We start from the raw sequence: 27443 nt of genomic DNA on the forward strand, positions 1-27443 counted from the left end.
GAGACAATATGCAGAAAGCGCGTTGTTTACTGATTATAAAATGACAGATATTTGTACTAATTTTTGAAGTTAGTCTTGGAACAAGTTTTGTGTCCAAGAGAAGTTGGAAAATCTGCCCAAATCTACAATGGCCGCGGGTGAGATCTTTGTCCTGACATCACTAGAAAGCGACACCCTGTGGATGGCTTGGCGTTTGGTCAGCCTGTGTGTGTGCGCCCCGCCCCTTAACGGTGTGCTTGTCAGTTGTCAGCCGGTGTGCTGCAGCTATGGCGGATGAGATCAGCAAAGCTCAGAGCGCCCAGCCCGGGGGAGACACTATCTTCGGGAAGATTATCCGCAAAGAGATTCCAGCCAAAGTCTTCTATGAGGATGAGCAAGTAGGTGGCTGGAGGACGGGACACGTGGAGCTGCCTGGCTCTGGGTGACAGTCATCTGATTGATGGCCCCGGGGAAGGATTCTTACATCTGCTCTTATTGCAGGAGCCTCCTGATGAGTGCTACTGACAGCCATAGACCTGCACGGTGTGCACTCCTCTGCAGGACAGGAGCTCAGCTCTCACAGCTCTGCAATGGCCCACTTGTTTAAATCTGATCATCATCCTACACGGGGGCTGTAGGATCCGATCGTCACCCTCCTAGGTGGGGGGGAGGCGATCCGATGGTCGCCCTCCTAGGTGGGGGGGGGGGGGCGATCCGATGGTCGCCCTCCTAGGTGGGGGGGGGGGGGGGCGATCCGATGGTCGCCCTCCTAGGTGGGGGGGGGGGCGATCCGATGGTCGCCCTCCTAGGTGGGGGGGGGGGGCGATCCGATGGTCGCCCTCCTAGGTGGGGGGGGGGGGTGATCCGATGGTCGCCCTCCTAGGTGGGGGGGGGGGGTGATCCGATGGTCGCCCTCCTAGGTGGGGGGGGGGCGATCCGATGGTCGCCCTCCTAGGTGGGGGGGGGGGGCGATCCGATGGTCGCCCTCCTAGGTGGGGGGGGGGGGCGATCCGATGGTCGCCCTCCTAGGTGGGGGGGGGGGGCGATCCGATGGTCGCCCTCCTAGGTGGGGGGGGGGGGGCGATCCGATGGTTGCCCTCCTAGGTGGGGGGGGGGGGCGATCCGATGGTCGCCCTCCTAGGTGGGGGGGGGGCGATCCGATGGTCGCCCTCCTAGGTGGGGGGGGGCGATCCGATGGTCGCCCTCCTAGGTGGGGGGGGCGATCCGATGGTCGCCCTCCTAGGCGGGGGGGGGGGGGGGCGATCCGATGGTCGCCCTCCTAGGCCGGGGGGGGGGGGCGATCCGATGGTCGCCCTCCTAGGCCGGGGGGGGGGGGCGATCCGATGGTCGCCCTCCTAGGCCGGGGGGGGGGGGCGATCCGATGGTCGCCCTCCTAGGCCGGGGGGGGGGGCGATCCGATGGTCGCCCTCCTAGGCCGGGGGGGGGGGGGCGATCCGATGGTCGCCCTCCTAGGCCGGGGGGGGGGGCGATCCGATGGTCGCCCTCCTAGGCCGGGGGGGGGGGCGATCCGATGGTCGCCCTCCTAGGCCGGGGGGGGGGGGCGATCCGATGGTCGCCCTCCTAGGCCGGGGGGGGGGGGCGATCCGATGGTCGCCCTCCTAGGCCGGGGGGGGGGGGCGATCCGATGGTCGCCCTCCTAGGCCGGGGGGGGGGGGGGCGATCCGATGGTCGCCCTCCTAGGCCGGGGGGGGGGGGCGATCCGATGGTCGCCCTCCTAGGCCGGGGGGGGGGGGCGATCCGATGGTCGCCCTCCTAGGCCGGGGGGGGGGGGGCGATCCGATGGTCGCCCTCCTAGGCGGGGGGGGGGGGGCGATCCGATGGTCGCCCTCCTAGGCGGGGGGGGGGGGGCGATCCGATGGTCGCCCTCCTAGGCGGGGGGGGGGGGGCGATCCGATGGTCGCCCTCCTAGGCGGGGGGGGGGGGGCGATCCGATGGTCGCCCTCCTAGGCGGGGGGGGGGGGCGATCCGATGGTCGCCCTCCTAGGCGGGGGGGGGGGCGATCCGATGGTCGCCCTCCTAGGCGGGGGGGGGGGGCGATCCGATGGTCGCCCTCCTAGGCGGGGGGGGGGGGGGCGATCCGATGGTCGCCCTCCTAGGCGGGGGGGGGGGGGGCGATCCGATGGTCGCCCTCCTAGGCGGGGGGGGGGGGCGATCCGATGGTCGCCCTCCTAGGCGGGGGGGGGGGGGCGATCCGATGGTCGCCCTCCTAGGCGGGGGGGGGGGGGCGATCCGATCGTCGCCCTCCTAGGCGGGGGGGGGGGGGGGGCGATCCGATCGTCGCCCTCCTAGGCGTCAGCTTTCAGCACTGTCACACTTTGACAATTGCGGGGACATGTAACACTACCCATATGAATTTTTTTTTTTCACACAAATAGAGCTTTCGTTTGGTGTTATTTAATCACTGTTTTTTTTTTTTGTTTTTTTTTTTAGGATGAGCTCAGGTGTGTTTGCAAACAGCACGTGCAGAGCCTGCCAGGAAGTCGGCACTGCTGAGCGCTAATCACAAGCAGTGAGACATTGTCCCAATGTGTGGCTGCAGAGATTGAGAAATGTCTCACTGCTTGAGATTAGCGCTCTCCAGTGCCGACTTCTTGGTGACTCTACGTGTGCTGTTTGTGAACACGCCTGAGTTCATCCTTAGTTTTTATTTTTTGCTAGACAAACAAAAAAGACTGTAAATTTTGAAAAAAAATGTTTTCATTGTTTTGTTATAAATTTTTCCAAACAGGTAATTTTTTTCCTACACTGATAATTGGGATGCTGATTATAAGTGCCAATGTCCCTTTTTAACATGAGCTGGTTATTGGCTTTCTTCTCTCCCCATGCTGTTAGTGTGAGGAAAGAAAAGTTGATAACCGGCTTGGTTTACATCCTGTGATCAGCTGTCATTGGCTGACAGCTGATCAATTGGTAAAGGGCCGCTGTGATTGGCCCTTTATCTGCATCTGTGGTCAGCAGAGTCCATGGACGCCCTCCCAGCAAACTAAGCCCGGGGTGTAGCTGTCTTTCCCCTATAGTGCAGGCAGGAAGTAGTTAAAATAATAAACATATTATACTCAGTGATTTTGCACAGAGCAGACCTGATCCTCCTCTTCTCTGGTCCTCTCCAGGGCTCTTGGATCCTCTGCCTTCTGTGTCTGCTCCTGTAGCAAGCCGCTTCCTATGGGGGCAGGCTCAATCTCGAATTGAGCTATGTGTATCTATAGACACAACAGTGTGGCTTGGCCCCACTCCCTCACAGCATTTGATTGACTGCAGCAAAAGCCAATGAGCTTTCGCTGCTGCCTGAAAACCCTGTGCGAAAAGAAAGATATGAGAACTGCAGCCGGCATAGTGCTGGATTGATACAGGATTGGGCACAGCAAGTGGCAAAACATTTTGTATGTTGATGCAGATAGGGTAAAGTGTTTTTTTTTTTTTCATCTTTAGAACCACTTTAAAATCATGCAGATCATTGTGCAGGCCTAGTTCTTTCTGTGTGGTGCATGTTCTGCTAGAATTCTACATTAAAGTCCATCTAACCCAAAGAACAACAAATAAAGGATAGCAATTATGACAGCTTACGCGTTAATTTTATCAAAATCAGCATTGTATTAACAATACACACAATATATTTGACAACCCAATATAAGTTTACTTGACACGTTTCTTTTCTTGTTGTGAGTGCTGCCTGTCTGCTGGTCATCTCTTTCCACAACCTTCTGTATTCCCAGCATGCTTTGCAACTTCTCCTCTTCTGTTTACTTTCCATTTCTAAGCACTACATATCCCATATTACCTTGCTGCCTGCAAGCTGTAATTCTTGTACTGACTTGGCCTCCTGAAACCCCCCCCAGTTTGTCTGTAGATCAGAAGGCAGGCTCTGTGAAATGTGTGACACGGCAATGCCCACTGACAGGGCATAGTGAATTTGTGTCTCAGAATTCAAGGAGGTAAATGTGTGGGAATCTTGCATGATCTCAAGACTTTAAATGACGCAAACGGGAGGTGTTAGGTTCCATTGGTATGGCAACTTGTCTGGGAAATCACATCGCCGCGCAGTGGCATTACTGCAAATGCGCGAGAGCGGGAGGTGCATGCTGGGTAGTCGGCTGCACCAAATCCTGGAATTGAAGACAAGCGGGCTTCAGATGCTCACAACAGCCATGGACCCTGCCTGCTTCCGAAATCAGGTTAGTGTAGAATAATTTTAATAAAAACAAAAAGGACCACATTGCTGTCATTATGCTAATCTTACAGTGGAAGTAATAAAAATGGGGGGGCTTTTAGAAAAATATGGATTGGGGGACTGGAACGCCGCTTTAAGATTCAGTGCAGCATCATTTTCCACAAGGGATTTCTTTCCCCATGTTAATGGTATTGCAGCTTGCTGATCCTTAAGTCCCCTTTCACACTGGGGCGCTTTGCAGGTGCTACAGCGCTAAAAATATCGCCTGCAAAGCGCCCCGAAAGAGCCGCAGCTGTGTCTCCAGTGTGAGAGCCCCGAGCTGGAGACACAGCAGGTAAAAAAAAAGTCCTGCTAGCAGCATCTTTGCAGCACCCCACTAGCGGCCTAATAGTGCATCATAATTGGCGGTAAATCGCCGCTAAAAATATCGTTTTACCGCCGACCCTGCCCCAGTGTGAAAGGGGTCTTAATGTGGTAGCTGCATAACAGACCAGAGGCAGAGAATAAACAAAGTTATCAGCTCATAGAGAAATTAGTTACATTCATATGTTTAGGGTTCATTCGCACCATCGGTGAAATTCATTAATTCTTACCAACACTCTTCTGGTATTGTGACCCTTTAAAATGTCTGACATCAGACTCAATCCCTGCTATTATGGTAACTTTACTGACACGTATGGCAGATTCAGGTAGTTCTTAATAGTGCCACTTTTGCGAAGTGGCGCTATTCAGCAAATAAAAAAAAAAAATTACCTCCAGTTCATAGAAAGTGTGTGTGTGTGTATATGTATATGTATATGTGTGTGTGTGTGTGTATGTAATATAATATACTTCCTGCTACTGCACAGACTGTGAGGAAGGACAGCTGTACTCCAATGTAAGAAGGTGTTGCCCGTGCTCTGTTTACGCCATTCACTGAGTTGAGGTGGGTTGCAGACATGCTCCATTTATACACAGCTTGCCCTGTTTCCACGTATGTTTTTCATGAAATTGTTTTTTTACTGTGCTTTTTGCCTACTTTTAATGTCCTCCGTGAGCTCTTAGTTTTCCCCCTTACTTCAGTTTGTTTTGAAAGAGCAGTGCATGTTAGTTGCGTTCATGTACGCTGTTCTGTGCACTCTACACATCCTATAGTCTCTAGTTGATCTCAAGAATGAACTGGCTATGCTCCTACATTACAATGGGACAGTGGAGAACAAACAAAGCCACCTTCTAATACAAAGGCAGATCACAGAAGCAAAAAAGAGTTTTGGAAAATTGGAGGAGCCTGAGGGCTATAGAAGGAAAATTTTGAGTAAAGAATATACTGTATACTGGTATAGAAGATTTCTCTAGTCATCTTCCAGGATGGCACACCTTAGAGATGAGAGGCTCCTCCCAACAGGAAATGTAATCGACAGCTGTTTTAAGTCCCCACCCTTCCCCTTGATCCTCCTTTGGCGGCTATCCTTCTTGGTATGGACCAGAAGGATGGAAAAGCAAGCTCCGTTGCTGTGGCAAAGGGGGAAGACTACAATGGTGAGTACTTACCTTTGCCTTGGGTATTTAGCTGCAAAATCCCTAATACCAGCCAGATGGTTTAGGACAGGGGTCATCAACCTCTGGGCCGCGGCCCACTGCTGGGCCGTAGCCTGTTTGCAGCCAGGTCGCGAAGGCTGCACTGTGTGACGAGCGGTGGGGGGAGTAATCAGAGAGGAGAGATAAGATCATCTCTCACCACCCACCTGCATTGCCGCTCTTCCCACGCTCACAGCGGGGCTGCTATAATGCTGGAGGTGAGGCTGGGGGAGCAGAGAGATGAGATCACCCACATCACTGCTCTTCTGCCACAAATACACTGCTGGAGGTGAGGCAGAGGGGCAGAGAGATGAGATAATCTCTCACTACCGGCACCCCCCCCCCCCATTACCGCTGTTCTCCCTTACTACCCACTACTTGCCTCTGAACTAATGCACACACCTGTGCTACCACCACTGCAGTGACACCAATGCCACCGCTGGCAGGTGAAAATCCACATCTGGTGGCAGGCGACGTGGCAAATGACAAGCTGCATTTGATGGCAGGTGACGTGGCAACTGACAATCCAAATCTGGTGGCAAGGGACAAAATGCATCTGGTGGCAGGCGACGTGGCAAGTGACAAGCTGCATATGAAGGTAGGCGACGTGGCAAGTGACAAGCCGCATCTGGTGGTAGGTGAAGTGGCAAGGGAGAAATTGCATCTGGTGACAAGCAACATGGCAATTGACAAGCTGCATCTGAAGGCAGGCAAGTGACAATCCACATCTGGTGGCAGATGACGTGGCAAAGGACAAAATGCATCTGGTGACATGTGACGTGACAAGCTGCATCTGAAGGCAGGCAACGTGGAAAGTGACACTCTGGCACATTCTGCATTATGGTGACCTGAACTATTTCATTATATATTACAATGTAATAATAGAAATAATGCGCTTCAATCATCCTGACATATCAATGATGGTGCCGGGATGATTGAAGCACCAACGCCAGCCATTGCCCCGATAAATTGCCCATGAAAAGCCGCATACACCCCCGGGCCTTGGCACAATTTTCTTCAACAGCGCCGGTCCACGGTGCCAAAAAGGTTGGGGACCACTGGTTTAGGAGATATTCCCCTCGCAATGCGGCGCTGACTAGCAAAGGCTAAAAGTAAGGCCACAATGTGTAAACGTGAGAATCTTCTAGTAAATCATGGAAAAGTAAGGAAAGGTAAAAAAAATTATATCCAAGAATTATCACTAAATTTGGCTTGCACTGGAATCAAGTTAGAGTTGTTTTTGAAAAACACTGGCACTGAGCTTGACTCCCCTTATTGCCGACATTGTTGGCTCGAGACCCCTTATGACAGCAAGAAGGGCACGGAATCTGAATGACACATTAGTACACTGAATGTCAGAGGACAAATGAAAAATTAATTGACAAATTTAACACCTATAACGGGCATTGTAATATCTGTAAATATGTGCACAAAACCAATGTGTTCACCAATTCCGATAGAAAGAAAGAATATAAAATGAAGCAATTTGTGAACTGCTCTACAACTAGAGTAATATACATGCTTAGTTGTCCATGTAATAAAATGTACATTGGAAAACTAGGACAACTCCGTGTAAGAATTGGTGAACACGTTGGAAGTATTAAGAAAAAGGAAGACGAGCGCCCTCTGTCGTTAGACTTTGCACAGTTTCATAAGGGTGACCCTAAAGGGTTAAAGGTGAAAGGCATCTATGTTTAAAATCAGCTTATGAGAAGAGGTGACTTTGACACTATCCTTTTACAAAAAGAAAAAACGTGGATGTATAATTTAGGTTCTTTAATTCCACAAGGCCTTAATAAGGAATGTAATTTGCAACCATTTTTGGAACCTTTAATTGGATATAAAATGAAAACATTTATTCTCTGACCCCTTCTGGATAAATCTTCTTTTTGATAATCTATTTAATTCTCCTGCTTTCCTGTTCTGAATTCTTCCCTTAATTAATTAAAACTGATATTGGAGTCCATTTACCTAATTCTGTTTAAATTACAAACATCAAACCTTTTTCCTATCCCGTTTTTAAATGTGTACCAAGTGTACTCAATGGCTTGTTAATCTGTTTTTGTGTTGAATGTTTACCCACTTACGGACGGCTGCATGCCGATATACTTCCTAAATTTGAAGAGGAATATCATTGTTATGGCAGCAGCTAACTGCCATAACCCTGGTATCCTCTTCTTCGGCCGGTGGCCCGCTTTCCGATAATAGTGGTCTCTGCGGCGGATTTGCAGCGAGATCACTTTTATCGGTGACAAGAGAGGGGCCCCCCTCCTGGTTCCCTGTGCCACTTACCGGAGCCGTCGGCAGCGGTGGAGGCGATCAGATCCTTTGTAATGCTGGGTATGGAGACTAGTGAGGGGAAGATGACCCCAACATCAAAACATTTTAGTGTAAATGAGATTTGAGGTCTTTTTGACCCCAGATCTCATATTTAAGAGGTAATGCCACGCTTTTTTTTTCTATTACAAGGGGTGGTATTGCCAGTTTACTTCCTCTTTCATTGCCTGCAAAGGCAAAGCATAATGGACTACTATGCATTGCATAGTAGCCCATTATGTGTCACTTACCTGACACAGGAGCCAGCGATGTCACCGATGTCCCCTGTAGTCCGGCGCATCCATCTTTTCGGTGGGGTCTCGCAGCTCCGCCACTGTCATTCGGCGGAGCCGCGATGACATCACTCCCGCGCATGTGTCACTTACCTGACACAGGAGCCAGCGATGTCACCGATGTCCCCTGTAGTCCGGCGCATCCATCTTTTCGGTGGGGTCTCGCAGCTCCGCCACTGTCATTCGGCGGAGCCGCGATGACATCACTCCCGCGCATGCGCACGGGAGCCGACACGCGCGGCAGCTCCGTGGTTGGAAATGCCGCGCTCAGTGCGCCTGCGCGACGCTGTCTACGGCGCATGCGCCGTAGACAGCGTCGCGCATGCGCACGGGAGCCGACACGCGCGGCAGCTCCGTGGTTGGAAATGCCGCGCTCAGTGCGCCTGCGCGACGCTGTCTACGGCGCATGCGCCGTAGACAGCGGTGCCTGTCTTCGGGCAAATATAGAGATATAGAGAGATATTTCTTGGACCTACAGGTAAGCCTTAATCTAGGCTTACATGTAGGCCAAAGGGGTTTGTAAGGATTTACAACCACTTTAATACCTTGGAATGTCTACTTTCTAAAAAGCGGTCATTTGGGGGTATTTGTACTTTCCTGACTTGTTAGGGCCGGTTCACACAGCGAGCCGCGGCGAGGCGTCTCCGACTTACCTCGCCGCGACTTGCGGGGAGCTCAGCGGCGACTTGCAGAGGACTTCTGCATAGAAGTCAATGCAAGTCGCCCCCCGAAGTCGCCCCGAAGTAGTACAGGAACCTTTTTTCTGAGTCGGAGCGACTCGAGTCGCTCCTCTCAGAACGGTTCCATAGTGTCTCAAGAAATGAGATGCACCTGATGTACTGAAGGCCTGATCAGATGTGATCAATTTCCAGTGATTGGCACCATCGTTTGTATACTATAACTTTCACAAAGACCAAATAATATACACTAATATGGGTTATTTTTACCAAAGATATGTAGCAGTATACATTTTGGCCAAAATTTATGAAGAAAAATGACTAATTGGCTAAATTTTATGACCGAAACAGACTTTTTTTTTCACAAAATTTACTTTTTTTTTTATTTATTTATAGCGCAAAAAATAAAAAAACCCACTAGTGATTAAATACCACTAAAAGAAAGCTCCATTTGTGTGGGGAAAAAAGGACGCAAGTTTCATATGGATACAGTGTTGCATGACTGAGTAATTGTCATTCAAACCATGAGAGCGCTGAAAGCTGAAAATTGGTCTGGTCAGGAAGGGGGTGTAAAGGGCACTGTATTGAGGTGGTTAAATACCACTAAAAGAAAGCTATTTGTGTGAAATAATAAAAATGTCATGGGTACAGGGCTGCATGACTGCACAATTGTCATTCAAGGTCTGACAGTGTTGAAAGCTGAAAATTAGCCTGGGCAGAAAGTAAAATGCCCAGTAGGTAAGTGGTTAACCAATGCTAGTCACTTATACTGTCAGAAAACTTAAAGTGGTTGTATACTCTTTTTTTTGTAACCTTAACCTACAGGAAAGCCTATAATAAGGCTTACCTGTAGGTAAAAAAAATATCTCCTAAACCTATACGGTTTAGGAGATATTCCCCTCGGTATGCGCCGCTGACTGCAGCGGCGCATGCGCACAAGGGGATTCTCGGCCTGAAAATCCGGCAGTGGCCGGCGGCCGGAAAGAAATCTCACGCGCGGGAGTGACGATATCGCGGCTCCGGCCACTCACAGCGCCGGAGCCGCGATACCCAGAAGAAACGCAGAGGGAGCATGTCAGCTCCCTCGGCGTGGATCGGGCCAGATGTCAGGGCCTCGTTCTAAGGTAAGTATTTCATAATGAGCTAGTATGCGGTGCATACTAGCTCATTATGCCTTTTGCTTTGCAGGTGTTAAAAAATAAAAATAAAAAAATAGCGGGTTTACTACCGCTTTAAACCATAACCTGGCATAGAGGCCTGTCCTTATCGGTGCCACATGGGCATTAAATTGACCCAAAATTCAACTTGAGGACATAACCCGTTAAAGCAATGTTGATTGCCGACAAGGTCCAACTGCTGAAAAAGCTGTGACAAATTATCATAGAGCAGGGGGGTGGACAAGCAACTTTTCTGAAGGCTTAATTTCCTCAATTCAGTAGGAGGTATCAGGATAGCCTTTTTCAGGAGTTGAAGGTCTGCGCCTTCACCTCACGTCCTTGGAGCCAAAACGCCTCCCTTTTGTTAGGTCAACACCCACTGTATAGCATTCCACCATATGCTTCTATCAGTCAAGGGGCCTTCATTATGATGAACTTCCCTCGTGTGTTGGGGATGACAAGGCTGCGCTTTCCACCTCCATTTTTTCCCAGTTCTTCCAGACTGGCAGCTTCTTGTTTTAACCATTGGAAGAGTTAGTGATAGTGCAGTTCCTGCACGGAGAAGATGGCTATATATTTTTCCAAGTTCACGTTTGGCATTGAGTGTGTATGCTGCACTGTGCAGGCAGTTTGAAAGACAATAACTTAAAATTGCAAAATTGACACAAGGAAGGAGGAGGTTTTTTGGCAGAAGAGAGATTCAGTATTTTTTTGACTTAAAAACTTTACGCCCTAAACTTTTTTTTTTTTTTCCACTTTTGATGGCACTCGTGGTTGTATACCCAGATGGATCTTGTGTTTGAGCACTTTTATGATTGGTTGGTTTGAACTCTCATTTTTTTTTTCTCTGCTATAAATAAACTTTTTATCATGGCACACACTTTCATGGCATAACATTCTGTTATGTGAGAATCCTCAGTGAAGGTCTGCTTTGCTGAGTTGAAGTCAGAGGCTCCTCTGGGAGACTATATTTAGTTCATGAGAAGCCAGATGGTTGATTCTGAAATAAATAAAACGAGGGATGTGTTGCCCATTGCAACCTGTTAAATTCTAGCGATCGTTTTCTGACCTGCACAGGAAGGATAGCATCTGGCATCTAGATACTGCTGGCAACGAAGATGCCAAACAGCATGAGAAGTCTGCATGTTCATGAGATGAAGTGTTTGTGGATGAAGGTTACACTTGTATCATGAAATCCATCACGGGACACACAGAGGTTTTGCTGGAAAGATGATTATCTCTTGAAATTGTAAATGCATGTTTTAGTAACAATGGCTTCACATTTCTGCCCAAAAAAAAAATAGGTGACTTTATGCCAACTTATACCTTTAACGAATAAAAGTGTTTCGAGTCAAAACAAAGCCTTTAAAGAATGGCTGAGCTCTAACGTTTACATCCGGTTGTGACGAAATGATCTTGTGCGCTCCCAGCTGGCAGACAAAGCCGCTGCTACTGCTGTCGTAAGACAGTAGAGATCATCGGTTAACACGCGCATGCAGCACATTCACATCACACTTTTCCAATAAGTTGCTATGGCTGCGACAGATTTAAAATACTGCCATGTAGGAGTTAAGAAAACTATAAGTAGTGCGAAATTTGTGGTATTTCGGATTCATGCATGTGTCAGTACCGTAGATGAATCTGTAGCAAGCACCTCTCCTGCAAAGTGGTGAGTTTTATAGGCAGAGAAGCTATTTGGAGGAGTTGGGAGTAATTGGCATTGTCTTTTGAGCTCTGAAAGTGCTTAAATTGTTACAGACCGATTTTACTGTTGTGGGTTTAGTATGTGGGGTAAATAATGCTTGTTCTACTCCCTGTGAAACCTAAGGGGGTAATCCTCTGCATATAAAAAGGCTGTTTGATCCTGTCCCCTTTCATTCTCCCCTTCCACTGTGTCCAATCCATCTGCTGCTAGTATAGAGCCTTGGGGGCATGCTGCACATGCTCAGTTTGGTGTGTAATGCTAGAGAGTTTTTTTTTCCTTGGGAGGGTGCATAGGGTCAGGGGTCATGCAGCCTCATAGGACAGACAGAGGAGCATGAAAAAAACCTTTAACCAGTGTTCTGCTGGACACATAGAATTCGCAAGACTTCTATACTGATGAGAACAAGTATTTATATTTCCTAAAATAATTGCATTTCCCTGTTCTGTACTGTGGGAGACCAGATATAGTGAATGCAGGGTCCTGGGGTTTAGTAACACTTTAATTTCTAGGACCTTATTTACACTAGTGTTTTGAGGTGAGGGTAAAACCATGTGGTTTAACTGCAATTTTACTGCCCCCCCCCCCCCCCCCCCCCAGCATTCCACCCTATGCTGCAAAGGCAGCGGCCAGGAGTGTATGCATGCCGCAGCCCTAAAATATTCCTTTCATTGAGCAGCACCACCCATTGAACGCTACCCATTCTACTAAATATGGGCACCCCCCAATCGCATGCAATGCAGCAAGCAGGAGCCTGTCAAATCAGAATAGTGACCCAAACACAGTTTGCTCTTCAGTCAGCACAACTAGTGTAAACAAGGCCATCGGATGAGCATGCTTTCAGCACAGAAACGTCTTCTGCCCATGGCCGCATATGTACAACGTGGGCATTTAAAGTCCATCCTTTTTGCCACCGCACATGCACTATATTACCAAAAGTATTTGGGACGCTTGCCTTTACACACACACATGAACTTTAATGACATCTTAGTCTTAGTCCTTAGGGTTCAATAGTGAGTTGGCTCATACTTTGCAGCTATAACAGCCTCAACTCTTTTGGGAAGGCTGTCCACAAGGTTTAGGAGTGTGTCTATGGGATTGTTTGACCATTCTATCAGAAGCACATTTGTGAGGTCAGGCACTGATGTTGGACAAGAAAGCCCGGCTCACAGACTCTGCTCTAATTCATCCCAAAGGTGTTTTATTGGGTTGCGGTCAGGACAATATGGATCTTGCTTTGTGCACTGGTCCAAATCGTTTGGTGGAGGGGAGGGATTATGGTGTGGGGTTGTTTTTCAGGGGTTGGGCTTGGCCCCTTAGTTCCAGTGAAGGGAACTCTGAAGGCACCAGCATACCAAGACATTTTGGACAATTTCATGCTCCCAACTTTATGGGAACAGTTTGGGGGTGGTCCCTTCCTGTTCCAACATGACAGCACTCCAGTGCACAAAGCAAGGACCATAAAGACACGGATGAGCAAGTTTGGGGTGGAGGAACTTGACTGGTCTGCATAGAGTCCTGACCTCAATCCAATAGATCACCTTTGGGATGAGAGAGAGCGGAGACTGAGCCAGGCCTTCTTGTCCATATCAGTACCTGACCTCACAAATGCTTTTCTTGAAAAATGATCAAACATTCCCATAGACTCACCTCTAAACCTTGTGGACAGCCTTCCCAGAAGAGTTGAAGCTGATATAGCTGCAAAGGGTGGGCCAACTCAATATTGAACCCCACGGACTAAGACTAGGATGTCATTACAGTGTGTGTGTGTGTGTGTAAAGGCAGGCGTCCCAATATATTTAATAATATAGCGTATATGTCCATTACTAAAGTGGACTTGAACTCAAAAAACATTTTTTTTTTTTTTTAAAACAGCTTACCTGTTCGTGTGTGTAAAAACAGGCGTCTCAATCATTTTGGTAATCTATTGTATGTTACATGGGCGGCTGCAGGTTAAGGCTACTTTCACACATCTGTATTTTGTGTGGTTATAGTGCAGTACATTTTATACACCTATTGTACAAGTTTTGCAGTGTGTTCAATGCATTACTGTTCATTCCCATTGAAGGGGTGTTTTGCTATTAACTGCAATGTGTTTTTTTTATTATTATTATTATTATTATTATTATTATTTTTTAAACCTTAATTAAATGAAATGATTTGTAATAATGCAGCATAACATGTTGATCATTCCTATACTGTCTCTCCCTTCTTTCCTCCTGTTCCTGTACTGTGTAAAGTTTTCTGTTTGTGGCTAAGCCTGACATATCACTGATATGCCCTGGGTGAGTTTTTCCTATATTTTTTTTTATAACCCTTTTTTTTTCTTCTTTAGTGTATCGCCTTCCATGATATCTCTCCGCAAGCTCCAGTACATTTCCTAGTGGTGCCTAAGAAGGCCATTAGCCGTTTATCTGAAGCGGATCCTGCTGATGAAGCTGTAAGTGAAAGCTCATTTTTATATTGATGAATAACCAGTCTCTTTCAATCCATTGAGAATACATTGCTTTAGGCCTTGCAGACAGCAGAGGGACTGATTTACTTTGATGTATTCTGTTCAATCCACAGGCATAACAGAAACCAACAGCTAGGAAAACAGTTTGGCTTCTCCTTGAAATAGACACAGATATAAATCATGCTGGTAGTCTGGTGGATACAAATTGTAAAAATGGTCTTATAGGATTACTGCACTTATGCTTTTGTGGCCACCCTCCCCCAGAATTTCTTTAATGAGATATATTTACCTGAAATGCAGATTTTCACTGTTTGTCCTGCCCAGAGCCATCTAGCCTGTCTTCCATATTCCTTTCCATCATTTCCTGCACCCCATTGACTTTGTGGGAGGACACGGTACAGATGTTTTTTTTATTTATTTTGATTTAATTTTGGGACAGACAGGCATGGGAGTTTTGATACAGGACTCATCTTCCCAGACCTTCATTTTCAGGTATGCAAAATTGAGAGATGGGAGGAAAAACTGAAAAGATAATTTGTTTGTTTCACACCTCGCCCACAGGAGGTAAAGCCATGGGTCATGTTGTTACTGCTGCCCGACTGCTTATCAAACTCTAAATTAAAGAGGTAGAGGGTGGTGGTATACACATTCCAGCAATAGCCTAAAACAATACTAGATAACACACTGGCAGGTAAATAAACAGAAAAAAAAAAAGTCAATGTAACAGTTGTGATTACCATTCTAAAATGTGATAATGTACAAGGTGACTCAATTAAAATGAAAAATAACATAAAATATAGAAAAAAGTGTGTGTATGCTTTCTAGCTCCCTTGTTACCTCCTCTCATGCTCGTCTTCAAGACTTCTCCAGAGCCTCTCCCATCCTCTGAAACTCCCTGCCCCAGTCAGTCCGATCAGCCCCTACCCTGTCCACCTTTAGGAGTTCCCTGAAAACAAATTTATTCAGGGAAGCCTATCCCACACCCGCCTAGCTGTCCCTAAGCCACCCCCATCAAATCATTCTCTGCAGCGATTACCTTTTGTACCACCACCCCCTCCCTTTAGAATATAAGCTCTACGAGCAGGGTCCTCCTATACCTTTTTGTATTGTACTGTAATTTGTTGTCCCCCCTATACATTGTAAAACACTGCGTAAACTGTTGGCGCTATATAAATCGTGTAATATATACATACATACACACATTATATATATATATATATATATATATATATATATATATATATATATTAATATAATATAATTAGTGTGTGTATACGTAGCACTAACCCCTGAAGGAGCTGCTGCTTTTTGTTGGGCTTACCGTTGCCTCACCTGCTCACTGTGTCCGTCTTAGGTGTCTGTTGTAGAGTGGATTAAAGAATATTAGCTCCGACACTTAGCCCTTGTACACACAGTCGGACATTCTGACAACCAAATCCGTTGGATTTTGTCCGAAACTGTTGCATACACACGGTCGGACAAAGTTGTCGGAAAATCCGATCGTTCAGAACGTGATGACGTCATTTCGTTACGATGGGACTACGTTCAGGCTAGTAGCCAATAGCTTTGGTCTAGAAGTTTGATCTGAGCATGCGTGGCACTTTGTCCGATCAGAGTTCTCTACACACAATCAGACAAAGTCCGATCGGATCATGTTGTCGGAAAATTTTATAGCCCAGCTGGAAACTTGGTCCGTCGGATACTCTGATGGAAACAGTCTGATGGAGCCCACACACTGTCGGATTATCCGACAACACGGTCCGATCGGACATTGTCCATTGGAATATCTGACCGTGTGTACAAGGGCTTAGTCCTTTTTCTGGGTGTTTAACAAAAACACACACTTTTTTGCAATAGAGGGGTAGAGGATAAGGAAAATTCAGGTACCTTTTTTGTAGTTTTGTGGGTTGAAGGTATTTCCTTCATGCAGAGGACAAACGATTCCCACAAGCTGGATCCAGCAATCACTGGGTAGGCCTCTCTCCCTGACCTAGCAGCTGGTGAGATGCTCGAACAGTCTCTGCCACAGACTTGCTAAGTTTAGCGATCTTGTTATGCAATCCTCTGCCACAGGAAGGCACAATAAGCTTCTGGTTGCAAAATTAAAGAGTTTCCCCACAGTGCCTGATTCTTTCAGTCGGCCTGCCAATACTGTGTGGTAGACAACCCAGGATGCATCCTCCAACTGAGTCTCCAGGCTTCTCCATGAGGCAGAAGCCTTATTGCTCGGTCCTCCTCAGAAAAGTCCTCCCCTGGATCATCCAGTTGCTTGGCTTCTCCCCGCAGGCAAGACAGCACAGGATCATCTCTGGATCAGTAGGCCCCAGAGCCTCTGGGCCTACCTTTCAGTTGAGGAGTCTCAGGCCAGCCGGGATCGAGACATTGAGTAAGGCAGCACACACCTCAGGCCAGGAGGGCCATGAGGTTGGGAAAAATGAACCCCAGAAAATGGCGTCGGTACCTTAAGTACCCTTACCCAGAATGCACAGGGGGTATACCACTCCCACCGGGCTGTTTCTGAGTAAAAGGGGTACCCATTACATTTAGCTTGTTGCATTTCCAACACTTACCGGTGGTGACAGCGTCACCCACTGTCAAGTGGAAATTAGCACAACCTAGCCAGACTGGTACAGAAGCTAGAACTTTAGCATAATTAGTCTGAACCAATCTGTAGCTTCAAACTTAAATTTACAAAAATACTAGCGATATCTATATCTATATCTATATCTATATATATATATATATATATATATAATATTCTGAACGTGAACCTTCACCAACCACAAGCAATGGACTCTTACCGCAAACATGAGGACCCCACTACAGAGTCAAATCCGCAAAAAAATGACAATCCCATCAAGTAGAGATCTGGTTCATATTGTTTGGCTGGAGTTCAGCAGTATATCTCGCAAATCCAATCGATGGTAACATCAGTGGCGATCCTAAATGCACAAAATTCCACAGTCTAAAACTGTCTAAAGGGTTCTGTTGCACTTCAATGTAGTGAATGCTACTCACAGTAATAAAAACAATATGTGCTTTGTATGTATAACAATCCCAAGATGCATGATCGAGGTTCCAAACAATGCTTCACAAAAAGTATGGGTCCAAGTAGGTGTAGCAACGTTATGTGCATTAGCGCGGCCCAGTATATTTTGTCATATGTGATCTCATCGGGGGAATAAAGCTTCTGTATTAGCACTTTTTGTTCTGGTAAGGATTAATTTCAAGAGTTCATTTTAATTGTACATTATCACATTTTTGCATGGCAGCAATAGCATTGCCTCCTGTCTCAGTGAGGCAAAAAAATGCTGCCTCAGGGCCAATTCACACTATACCCTCCTTTTACATTTAGAGCCGCTGTGTTCCTGCTGCGCTAAGAGGCAGTGTGATGCACAATTATACGCATCGCACCGCTCCTTTTTCATTTATTTTTGTACCAGCATTATTTGAAATGTACAAAACATGTACTGCAATGTTGGGCAGGGTGATGAACTGCCTGACATTGCAATGCAAAGCATTTTATCTCAGCACAGCTCTAGGCTGCCTTGCAGTGTGTATGGTGCACCTAGGTTGTTTTCTGTGTGTCCCTGTTGTGACAGACATTTTACAATGCTGTAAAACATGTCACCGCATATAGTGTGAATTGGCCCTCAGAGTTCGGCAGGCACTGACGCTTTGCAACTTCATCCATAAATTTTTATCAAAATGCGCCACTAACACTCTGCAAATGTGCTCCAAACACTATTGGCATGCTAAGTGCACTGTTGTGAAGCATCAAAAATGAACATTAACCACTTTAGCTCCGGAAGGATTTACCCACTTACTGACCAGGCCATTTTTTTGCGATACGCCACTGTCAATTTAATTGACAATTGCGCGGTCATGCAGCGTTGTACACAAACAAAATGTATGTGTTTTTTTTCCCCCACAAATAGAGCTTTCTTTTGGTGGTGTTTAATCACCTCTGCGTTTTGAAAAAAACTATTTTTTTTGCTATAATAATAAATATCCAAAAAAAAAATGTTCATCAGTTTATGCCAATATGTATTCTACATATTTTTGGTAAAAAAAAAAATCACAATAAGCATATATTTATTGGCTTGGGCAAAAGTTATAGCGTCTACAAGCTATTGGATATATTTATGGCATTTTTATTACATAATTTTTTTTTTTTTTTTTTTATGCTAGTAGTGGCGGTGATCAGCGATTTTTAGCGGGAATGTGGCAGACAGATCGGACTGAAGAGGTTACTCACAATATGAAAATTTTCGTACAACAGAATACGTCAAAACATATAATGTGTTGAATAGTTTTTATATGTATTCTTTTGTTTCTGAGCATGCATAGTCTTGCGCTTCCGTTTTTTTTTTTTGTTTTTTTTCGTACGAAAACCGTACTAATTAAACGAAAATCGTATGTTGAGTTCACATCCAACAAAAATTTTTTAGTCTGCACTTCCAGCTTTTGTCTGACAGCAAAACGAATTTGGAAGCTGAAAGCACCATACTAACGATCCGAAAAACCGCAGACCGTTCGTCGTACAAATTTTTTCATCTGATTTTCGTATCGTGTGTAAGTGCTCCCTAGGGAGAGGTTGCTAACTGGGGGGGGAGTGTACTGACAGGGAGTAGAGAGAGATCGCTGTTCCCGATTACTGGGAACAGCAGTTCTCTCTCTGCTTCCCTGATAGAACACTGTTTACATCTACGAATCCCTGTTCTGGCTCTCTGAGGAGCAATCTCGTTTCCCTGGCGAACATAGTCTCTTGCGTGGCCGTGCCAGCCTATCAAAATATTATGACAACGGTTAACTAAAAAATAAATCTCACAATGCGTTTGAGAAGTTCAAAGTTCCGATCTGGTGTGGTCACCTGTTACGAAAGCTTTGCTCAGTGTCTGAGCTTCAGCCCTGTATGCTTATATCAGTGACTCATTAGTGAAAATAAGATTCGTATGCAGAGTTAGTCGCTCTGAAAGCACTAAATCCGCTTGTCAGCCAGACATCCAGCATTTTTAGAAGGTGAGAACAGTTACAGCCTCCACTACTCTTGATGTGAGCTTAAAGGATAAGTTCACCGTTTGGAGCATTTTTTATGTTACACACATATCGGACGGCACAGTGGTGTAGTGGTGGTTAGCACTCTCGCCTAGCAGTAAAAAGGGTCGCTGGTTCGAATCCCAACCACAACACTACCTGCCTGGAGTTTGCATGTTCTCCCTGTGCCTGCGTGGGTTTCCTCCGGGTACTCCGGTATCCTCCCACACTCCAAAGACATGCAGGTAGTTTAATTGGCTTCTGTCCAAAAATTGGCCCTAGTATATGAATGGGGACCTTGGATTGTGGCCTCCTTTAGGGTAGGGACCGATGTGAGTGTGCAATGTACAGGGATAGGGACAATTGTAGACGCTTAGGTTGAACTGGTGTCTTTATTCAACCTTACTATGTAACATGTCCTCATGGTCCCTAATACCCTGCACCCACTGTCACAGCTTGCACAGCTGTCATTCATTCACAGGTACCTGGGAATGCGAGAACTACAATTCCAGTCTGCAATCATGGATGAGTGCCCTCATAGTTCATTTACAAGCCCAATCCTTTTGGGATATTAAGTTTTTATTTCTGCACTCAGTCGCCTTTTTTTTTTTCTGTTCATTTACACAGGGGTTAAAAACTCCTGTGTTGCAGGACTTTGGAATTGCTTTTCAGGTGCTTCGGAAGCACAGCCCATTCGTTCCAATGGGCCGGGCGCTAAACTGGCCCAAAGATGCTGCTTGGAGAACTATTTTTCAGAAAGTCCCGCAAGTGCACCGCCTGAGTGTGAAAAGACACACTTGAATGAATGGGAGGCAGTTTTCAGGCGCTTAGCAGAGGCTATTTCCAGTGCTAAAGCACCTGACTACCACCCCAGTGTGAAAGGGGTATTAGGCCTTGGACATACTACAGTGTGTGGGCTTTCAGACTGCTCTCAAATTGTGGGTGGCTGCATCCAATCAAAAACGGGCACTAAAAGCAGCGGGTATTTAGGCAGCTTTTGGTGCTGCATGTCTTGCCACAAAAGTGGCAGTGGAGATTCCTCCATCCATGCAGTTTAGGGTGGATAACAGAATTGATTAGCTTTCCCTAGAATATTATTATTATTATTATTATAATACAGGATTATTATAGCACCAATAGTTTACGCAGCGCTTTACAATATAAAAGGGAGACAATACAGTTAAAATACAATAAAATACAAGAAGATTAAAAGGGCCCTGCTCAGAAGAGCTTACAATCTGATAGGGTGGGGCGGGTGGTACAAAAAGTTGTAACAGTGGGGAATGAGTGAATGGAAGGGGTAAAAGGTTAATTGGAGGCGTGATGGGTTTCCCTGAAGAGATGAGTTTCAGGGATCACCTGAAGGTAGCAAGAGTAGGGGATAGCCAGACAGGTTGAGGTAGTGAGTTCCAGAGGTTGGCAAAGGCTCTGGAGAAATCCTGGAGACAAGCATGGGAGGAGGAGACGAGAGAGCTTGAGAGTAGGAGGTCTAGAAAAGAGTGGAGAGGGTGGTTTGGTTGATATATGGGGACAAGCTTGGAGATGTAGCTCGGGGCAGAGTTGTGAATGTCTTTGTATGTTGTGGGTAGTATTTTGAATTTAATTTGCTGGGTGATTGAGAGTCAGTGTAGGGATTGGAGGAGAGGGTTGGCAGACACTGAGTGGTTGGTAAGGTGGGTATGTCTGGCAGCAGCATTCATGATAGGGGATAGCCTATGGAGAGGCAGGCCAAGGAGAAGGGAGTTGCAATAGTCAAGATGAGAGATAACAAGGGAGTGAATGAGAGGTGGTTTAATTTGTTAAAAAGGGGCGAAATTTTAGAGATGTTACTGAGGTGAATTCTACAAACGATTCAACTTGAGGCTGTAATGACGAGTCAGAGTAGGATTCCATCTAGTACCCTGGCATGAGGGGAGGGACTAATGGTTGCATTGTTGATTGTAATGGAAAAGTCATGGAGGAGGGCATGGGTGGGAGGGAATATTAATAGCTCAGTTTTTAAAGCGATTTAGTTTAAGGAAGTGTGGTGTGACATCCATGCTGATATGTCAGTAATACAAGAGGAGACTGAAGGAGTGAGGTGAGGAGTAAACCGATTTGGGTGTCATCAGCATATAAGTGGTATTGGAAGCCTTGAGCGGTTATCACGTGACCAAGGGAGGAGGTGTAGATAGAGAAGAGAAGGGTTCCAAGAACAGAGACTCAGGGGACCCCCACAGAAAGAGGCAATGGAGAAGAGGAGACAGTTGTAGGTAACACTGATGGAGCGCTGTGATAGATGGGCAGAGAACCAGGATAGAGCAGAATCTTGGAGGTCAAGGGAATGTAGTTTATTGAGAAGGAGCGGGTGGTCAAATGTATCAAAGGCGGCAAAGAGGTCAAATAGTAGGAGTATGGCGTACTGGCTGTTGGTTTTAGCAGCTAGTAAATTGTTAGTGAGTTTTAGTAAGGCAGTTACGTGGAGTGCTGCAAGCGAAAGCCAGACTATAAGGGGTCAAGAATGTTATTTTCACTGAGGTAGGAGCTAAGACGGTTGTAGACTATAAGCATTCTAGAAGTTTAGAGGTGAATGGGAGCAATGACATGGGTCTTAAGAAGTTCAGTAAGGATGAGCTCAGGCGTGTTCTCAAACAGCACATGCAGAGATTGCCAAGAAGTCGGCACTGCAGAACGCTAATCACAAGCATGTCTGGCTGCAGAGATCGGGAAATGTCTCACTGCTTGTGATTGGTGCTCCCCAGTGCCGACTTCCAGCCGGGCTCTGCACGTGCTGTTTGCAAACACGCCTGCACATGTTTTAGAGGGAAGGGGAAGGTGCCACTAGAGAGGGAGAGAGATTGAAGATGTGAGTGAGGGAACATAGGCTAGAAGAAGAGGGTGACTAGTAGTTGTGAGGGAACAGGATCCAAGGGACGATTGGTTAGGTGGGCATCTGAGAAAAGTTTTGTAACCTTAATAGTAGCCAAAGCAAAAGAGGAGAGTGTTGAATGTGCTGTTAGGCAAGGTATGTTGGGGAAGGTGTACGCACAGTGGAGGTGTCCTCACGAATTGCATCAATTTTGTCTTTGAAGTGATTGGCAATCTCTTGGGCAGTGAGTGGGTAGAGGGGGTGGAGGACGAAGCAGAGTTAAAGGTTGAGAAGAGCCAATGGGGACTGGATGACAAGGTATTAATAAGAGAGAAAAAGTAGGCTTGTTTGGCAGTATGAAGGCAGGAATTGTATTTTAGAAGGGCAGATTTATATAGGGTAAAGTCTTGCTGGCATTTGGTTTTACTCCACAGTCGTTCAAGAGCACGGCAACGTCTCTTGAGATTTCTAGTGTTGTCAATATGCCAGGGTTGTAATGGTCAGGGCTGTTGTATACAATATATAATTGTATTTGTTGTTTTTTTTTATTTATTATTATTTTCGGCATCTTTTTGTCTATCGGCAAAACTTTGATAACCCTAGTTTTGGCCAATAATTTTCGTCAGGGGATATATCGGTGCATCCCTAGTTACCATTACTGCAAGGTTTTTATTTTAAAGTGTCCTTATCTTGTTTCTGGCAGTAGGTGGCGCTGCTGCATTGTTTCCTGTAGCGTAAGGGACAAAGTATATTGCAATAGCCCTTCCCTTTTTTTTTTTTTTTTTTTGTTAGCATTTTGTTATAAGCTGCATTCCATTCTCTGGAAAATGAGCCTGGAACAGAAAAAAAAATTAAAGACTGTTGCATCCTGTTTTTTATAACTAGCAAGGAAAACGGTAACAGTTTTAAAACTATTTAAACAGTTTCAGATTTAGGATAATTTCCTTAGACCAGAATTAGGACACGTGCCCTTCCTCCATGTCATCTTTTCAGGTTGTTTCAAAACCACCACGTTGCACATTAGATATTCTCTGTTCACCATACTTTGACAGATCTATCCTAACAGTCATTTCCATAGTGCCAGCTTGGCTAATTACCACCACGCACACGGGCTCTTTGATTTAATTAGAAAATGCTGGTTTATGATGTTTTCACAGATTGATTTCCTGACCACTCATCTGTTTTATGACAGCAAAAAAAAATCAGTTGTGCAAAACTAATTTGCTGTCATGTAAATGGGATTTAATTCAGGTGTGTTTCTCATTCATCTTTGATAGATGTGGCTAAAGGTTCCATCCTATGCCTAATGCATTAAAGTAATGTCACATGGGACTTTTAAAAACTGAAATAAAGATATGTCATTATTTTCAATGCTGAGCTGGTACATTTTACACAGCATAGAGTATGGCGACAATCTTTCAACATGCCATAATGAATTAAATTGCACATTCATGAGTATATAGGTCCTTCTCGCTCATGACCCCTGGTTTAATTTTTTTTTTTTTTCCATCCACTCTTTGGCAGATCCCTCTTAACCTGTCTTATGACAGAGGAAGAGAGCAGTCAGAAAGCACTGCACGTGATTTATTGAACTGGAAGTTTGACCTCTATGCCTGGGGATGCACGATTTTAAACTGAACAGTGTTTGCTACATTGTGAATTTTTTTTTTCTGATCTTCTATTTTATCTGCAATGGGAAAGAGGAATGACCCACATACAAAATACTTTTTTTTTTTTTTTTTTATTAAAGCGAAGTTCCACTGAAAAGTGGAACTTCCGCTTTTCTATCTCCCCTCCCCTCCCCCCCTCTGGTGCCACATTTGGCACATTTCAGGGGGAGTTGTAGAACGGGTACCTGTTTTTGACAGGTCCCCCTTCCCTACTTCTGGAGACTGTGCCAACCCTCGGAAGTTTGGCCCACCTCCTCCCTCCTCCGCCAGGCCAATTAGAAAGTGCAGCGCACTTTGCGCATTTGTGCAATAAGGAACCGATTGAAGCCTAAAGGCTTTACTGCCGGTTTCCTTTACCAGGAATGGTGGCTGCGGCATCCAACAGCCGATAAAAAATCGGCTGGGGTAAGTGTCCTAATATTAAAAGTCAGCAGCTTCAGTATTTGTAGCTTCTTGACTTTACATTTTTTCGTGGGGGACCAGAACACCACTTTTAAGATAGACGTTCACCAGTACATGGATTGCCATCAAGCATTATTAGAAATTTTTGTTTGCAGGAAGGATTTACTGATTTAGGCCTTAAGTGTTTGGGTGTTCATTTAATTGGCCAGAATAATTTATTATGGCCATTGAAATTAACCCCCAAGGGCTCATCACACCTAGCGTTGGGGAGCTAGGGGAGGAGAAACAGCAGTACACTGGTCTTCTCAGTGAATATCTGTGCAGGGGGGGGAGTGTGAGCACAAGTTTGTTCATTGGAGGACAGCATACTGGGTTCCCAGCTCAGCCAAAAACTGACCCCCTCTGTGCAATCATAGGTAAGCAAAGGCACTGGCAGGAACACCAGGGATTTTACAGAAAGGAAGCAATACAAAGAGAGCAGGATAATTGCAGGATAATTTGTCATACAAGTACATGGTACAGAAGGCACGAATCAGAAATATAAAGCGTTGGGGTAACACGTTCTTTAAAGAAAATCATCTCCTTTTGAGTGTTGAGAGGTAATACCTGTTCAGTCCCAGTTTGAAGGCCTTTTTTAAAGAATTGTAGTTTTAGTATAGATGTCCTTTTGTTTAAATCCCTCCTTTCCCATTAACCCTGCAACCTCCCCACTGCACCATTAAAAGTCTAGTCCAATTTTGTGTCCATGTTTCATGGTGGTAACCCCCTTTTTAGGATGTAACATGAAATATGTTCCCCAGGGCCCTACCCTCAAACCGTCCTTTGATTTGCGAGGTGCTGGAAAGATTACCAAGTCCCACATGCCACCGTAGCACAGAGATAAATCTCAGTGGAACACAAGTGATGTCACCACACTTGTAGTTCGATTACTTCAGTGGACCTGGGACTGGAGGAAAAGGTTGCAGAAGCCTGTGCATTGCACCTACCATGCAGGGATTCTGGTTCCATTGCTCTACAGGCTTCAATGCAAACATGTAATAAATGCACATTTTTCTATTGTGTGGATGCATTTTTCATTTTTACTAAAGGTGGATTATGATTTAAAGGGTAAGTTTAGTCTGAAAAAGCAACCTTGCCTTCCTTCTTTCATAACTGCATGCCAGAAGAAAAGTGTCTCTCACGGCCACATGATCAAGCTGACTAATGAGTGCTCACCATTGTGAACATAGTGATTAGAGGTCGACCGATATATCGGCCGATATTTGCAGTTTTTTGAATAATCGGCATCGGCCGATTTGTGCTGATAAAAAGCCGATTTAGAACTACAGGGGGACTTTGAAATGACTTCTGTATAGAATGGTCTAAGTTGACTGAGTCGTCATAGCAACCCTTTCCTCCTCTCTGGGCAGACTGCCAAGAAAAGAACAGAAAGATACAATGTTTACACTTGAATGAATTAAGTCATCTCAGTGTGTAGAAGTTCTCAGTTTAACCATTTAAAGACTAAATCTTTTCTGACACTTGTTGCTTACAAGTAAAAATCCTGTATTTTCTGCCAGAAAATCACTTAGACCCCCCCCCAAAAATGATATATATTTTTTTAGCAGAGATCCTAGGGAATAAAATAGCGGTTGTTGCAATATTTTATGTCACACGGCATTTGCACAGAGGTCTTTCAAATGCATTTTTTGGGGAAAAAAATACAGCATTTAAAAAATAAAAATAAAATAAAAACAGTAAAGTTAGCCCATTTTTTTTTTTTTTGTCCAAAAGTTTTGACTACCTGTTTTTATTTTTTATATATATATATATATATATATATATATATATATATATATATATATATATATATATATATATATATATATATATATATATATATATATATATATATATATATATATATATTTTTTTTTTTTTTATCTAAATCATACATACAAGTAAACTGATTGGAGGTTTGTTTTGTTTAATAAATGTTTAAGTGTAAGAAATTTTCTATATCACGTATGAAGGCCGCTTTCACACTGGAGCGGGCAGGCGTTGATGGTAAAACGCAAGTTTTAGCGGCTCTTTACCATCATTTTAGCGGTGCTATTTGGCTGCTAGTGGGGCACATATAACCCAGCTAGCAGCCAAGGAAGAGGTTAAATGCGCCCATGAAGCACCGCTGCCAAATCGCATTGCATGCGCTTCGACAGTGGTGCCCATTCATATCAATGGGCAGGAGTGGTGGAGGAGCGCTATACACCACTCCAAACGTGCTGCTTGCAGGACTTTTTTTTAAGAGCCTGCCAGCGCATCGGCAGGGCAGGGGAGCCATTTTACAGGCACTTTACAGGCGCTATTTTTAGCCCAAAAGCGCCTTAAAACGCCACAGTGGGAAAGGTGTGTTAGATCAAGGGGGATTAAAAATAAATAAATAAAATAAAATCGGCCCAAAAAAATCGGCATCATATATCGGCTATCGGCCGCCATGATTTCTAAATATCGGCATCGGCCAGAGAAAAACCCATATCGGTCGACCTCTAATAGTGATGCTTACAGGCTGCTAGTGCAGTGTAAGCATCATCTTCTTTAAAAGTAAACTTGCCTTTTTATTGTTCTACTGACCTGTTCTCTGGGTCTGAAGTGATTTAAATTAACAGCAATTGCTTTGTCCATACTCATGCTTCTTATATCTGTAAGGGAAAACTTATTGTGTATAATCCTATAATTATCAGCCCTCTGTACAACATTGGCTGTTGTCACTTTTTCATTATTATTTTTACAGTGTAAACATTACAGTGCAGACGTTTTTAACCTTTTTATCATTTTGCTTTTATTCCACAGCTACTAGGACATCTGATGATTGTTGGCAAGAAATGCGCTGCCGATCTGGGCTTGGAAAGAGGCTTTCGGCTGATCCTCAATGAGGGACCAGATGGTGGTCAGTCTGTGTACCACGTTCACCTGCATGTTCTTGGCGGACGTCAGCTGGGCTGGCCTCCAGGCTAATGGGCCGCAATGCACATGATAAAAACAAAGCAATCTCAATCTGTCCTGTCAGAAGTGCAGTATAATGTCCACCTTTTGGTCCATAATTACTTGTTCAGGCAAGAATACTTCTGACCTGCTTAATGTGGAAGTAGAGCATGGCGAAATAAAATGAGTTGATTACTTCA

The 27443-nt window shown here is 45.3% G+C and overlaps 1 protein-coding gene across 1 annotated transcript; it reads left to right on the forward strand.

Moving 5' to 3' along the window:
- The first annotated feature begins 186 nt into the window (after positions 1-186).
- HINT1 (histidine triad nucleotide binding protein 1) lies at positions 187-27443 on the forward strand. Its single transcript, XM_077462124.1, has 3 exons — positions 187-377; positions 14206-14310; positions 27112-27443. The coding sequence occupies exons 1-3, from the start codon at positions 267-269 to the stop codon at positions 27274-27276; spliced, it is 381 nt and encodes a 126-aa protein (XP_077318250.1). The 5' UTR covers positions 187-266; the 3' UTR covers positions 27277-27443.

Source organism: Lithobates pipiens, unplaced genomic scaffold, assembly GCF_037356315.1.
Source record: "Lithobates pipiens isolate NorthernLeopardFrog02 unplaced genomic scaffold, aLitPip1_a1.2 Scaffold_3, whole genome shotgun sequence".
Classification (NCBI taxonomy): domain Eukaryota; kingdom Metazoa; phylum Chordata; class Amphibia; order Anura; family Ranidae; genus Lithobates; species Lithobates pipiens.

Bases quoted from the DNA above. Each gene is read 5' to 3' on its own strand.
- HINT1 (XM_077462124.1), top strand. From the start codon at position 267: ATGGCGGATGAGATCAGCAAAGCTCAGAGCGCCCAGCCCGGGGGAGAC. The intron at 378-14,205 runs GTAGGTGGCTGG...TTTCTTCTTTAG, and splicing joins TCTTCTATGAGGATGAGCAA to TGTATCGCCTTCCATGATAT. The intron at 14,311-27,111 runs GTAAGTGAAAGC...TTTATTCCACAG, and splicing joins CGGATCCTGCTGATGAAGCT to CTACTAGGACATCTGATGAT.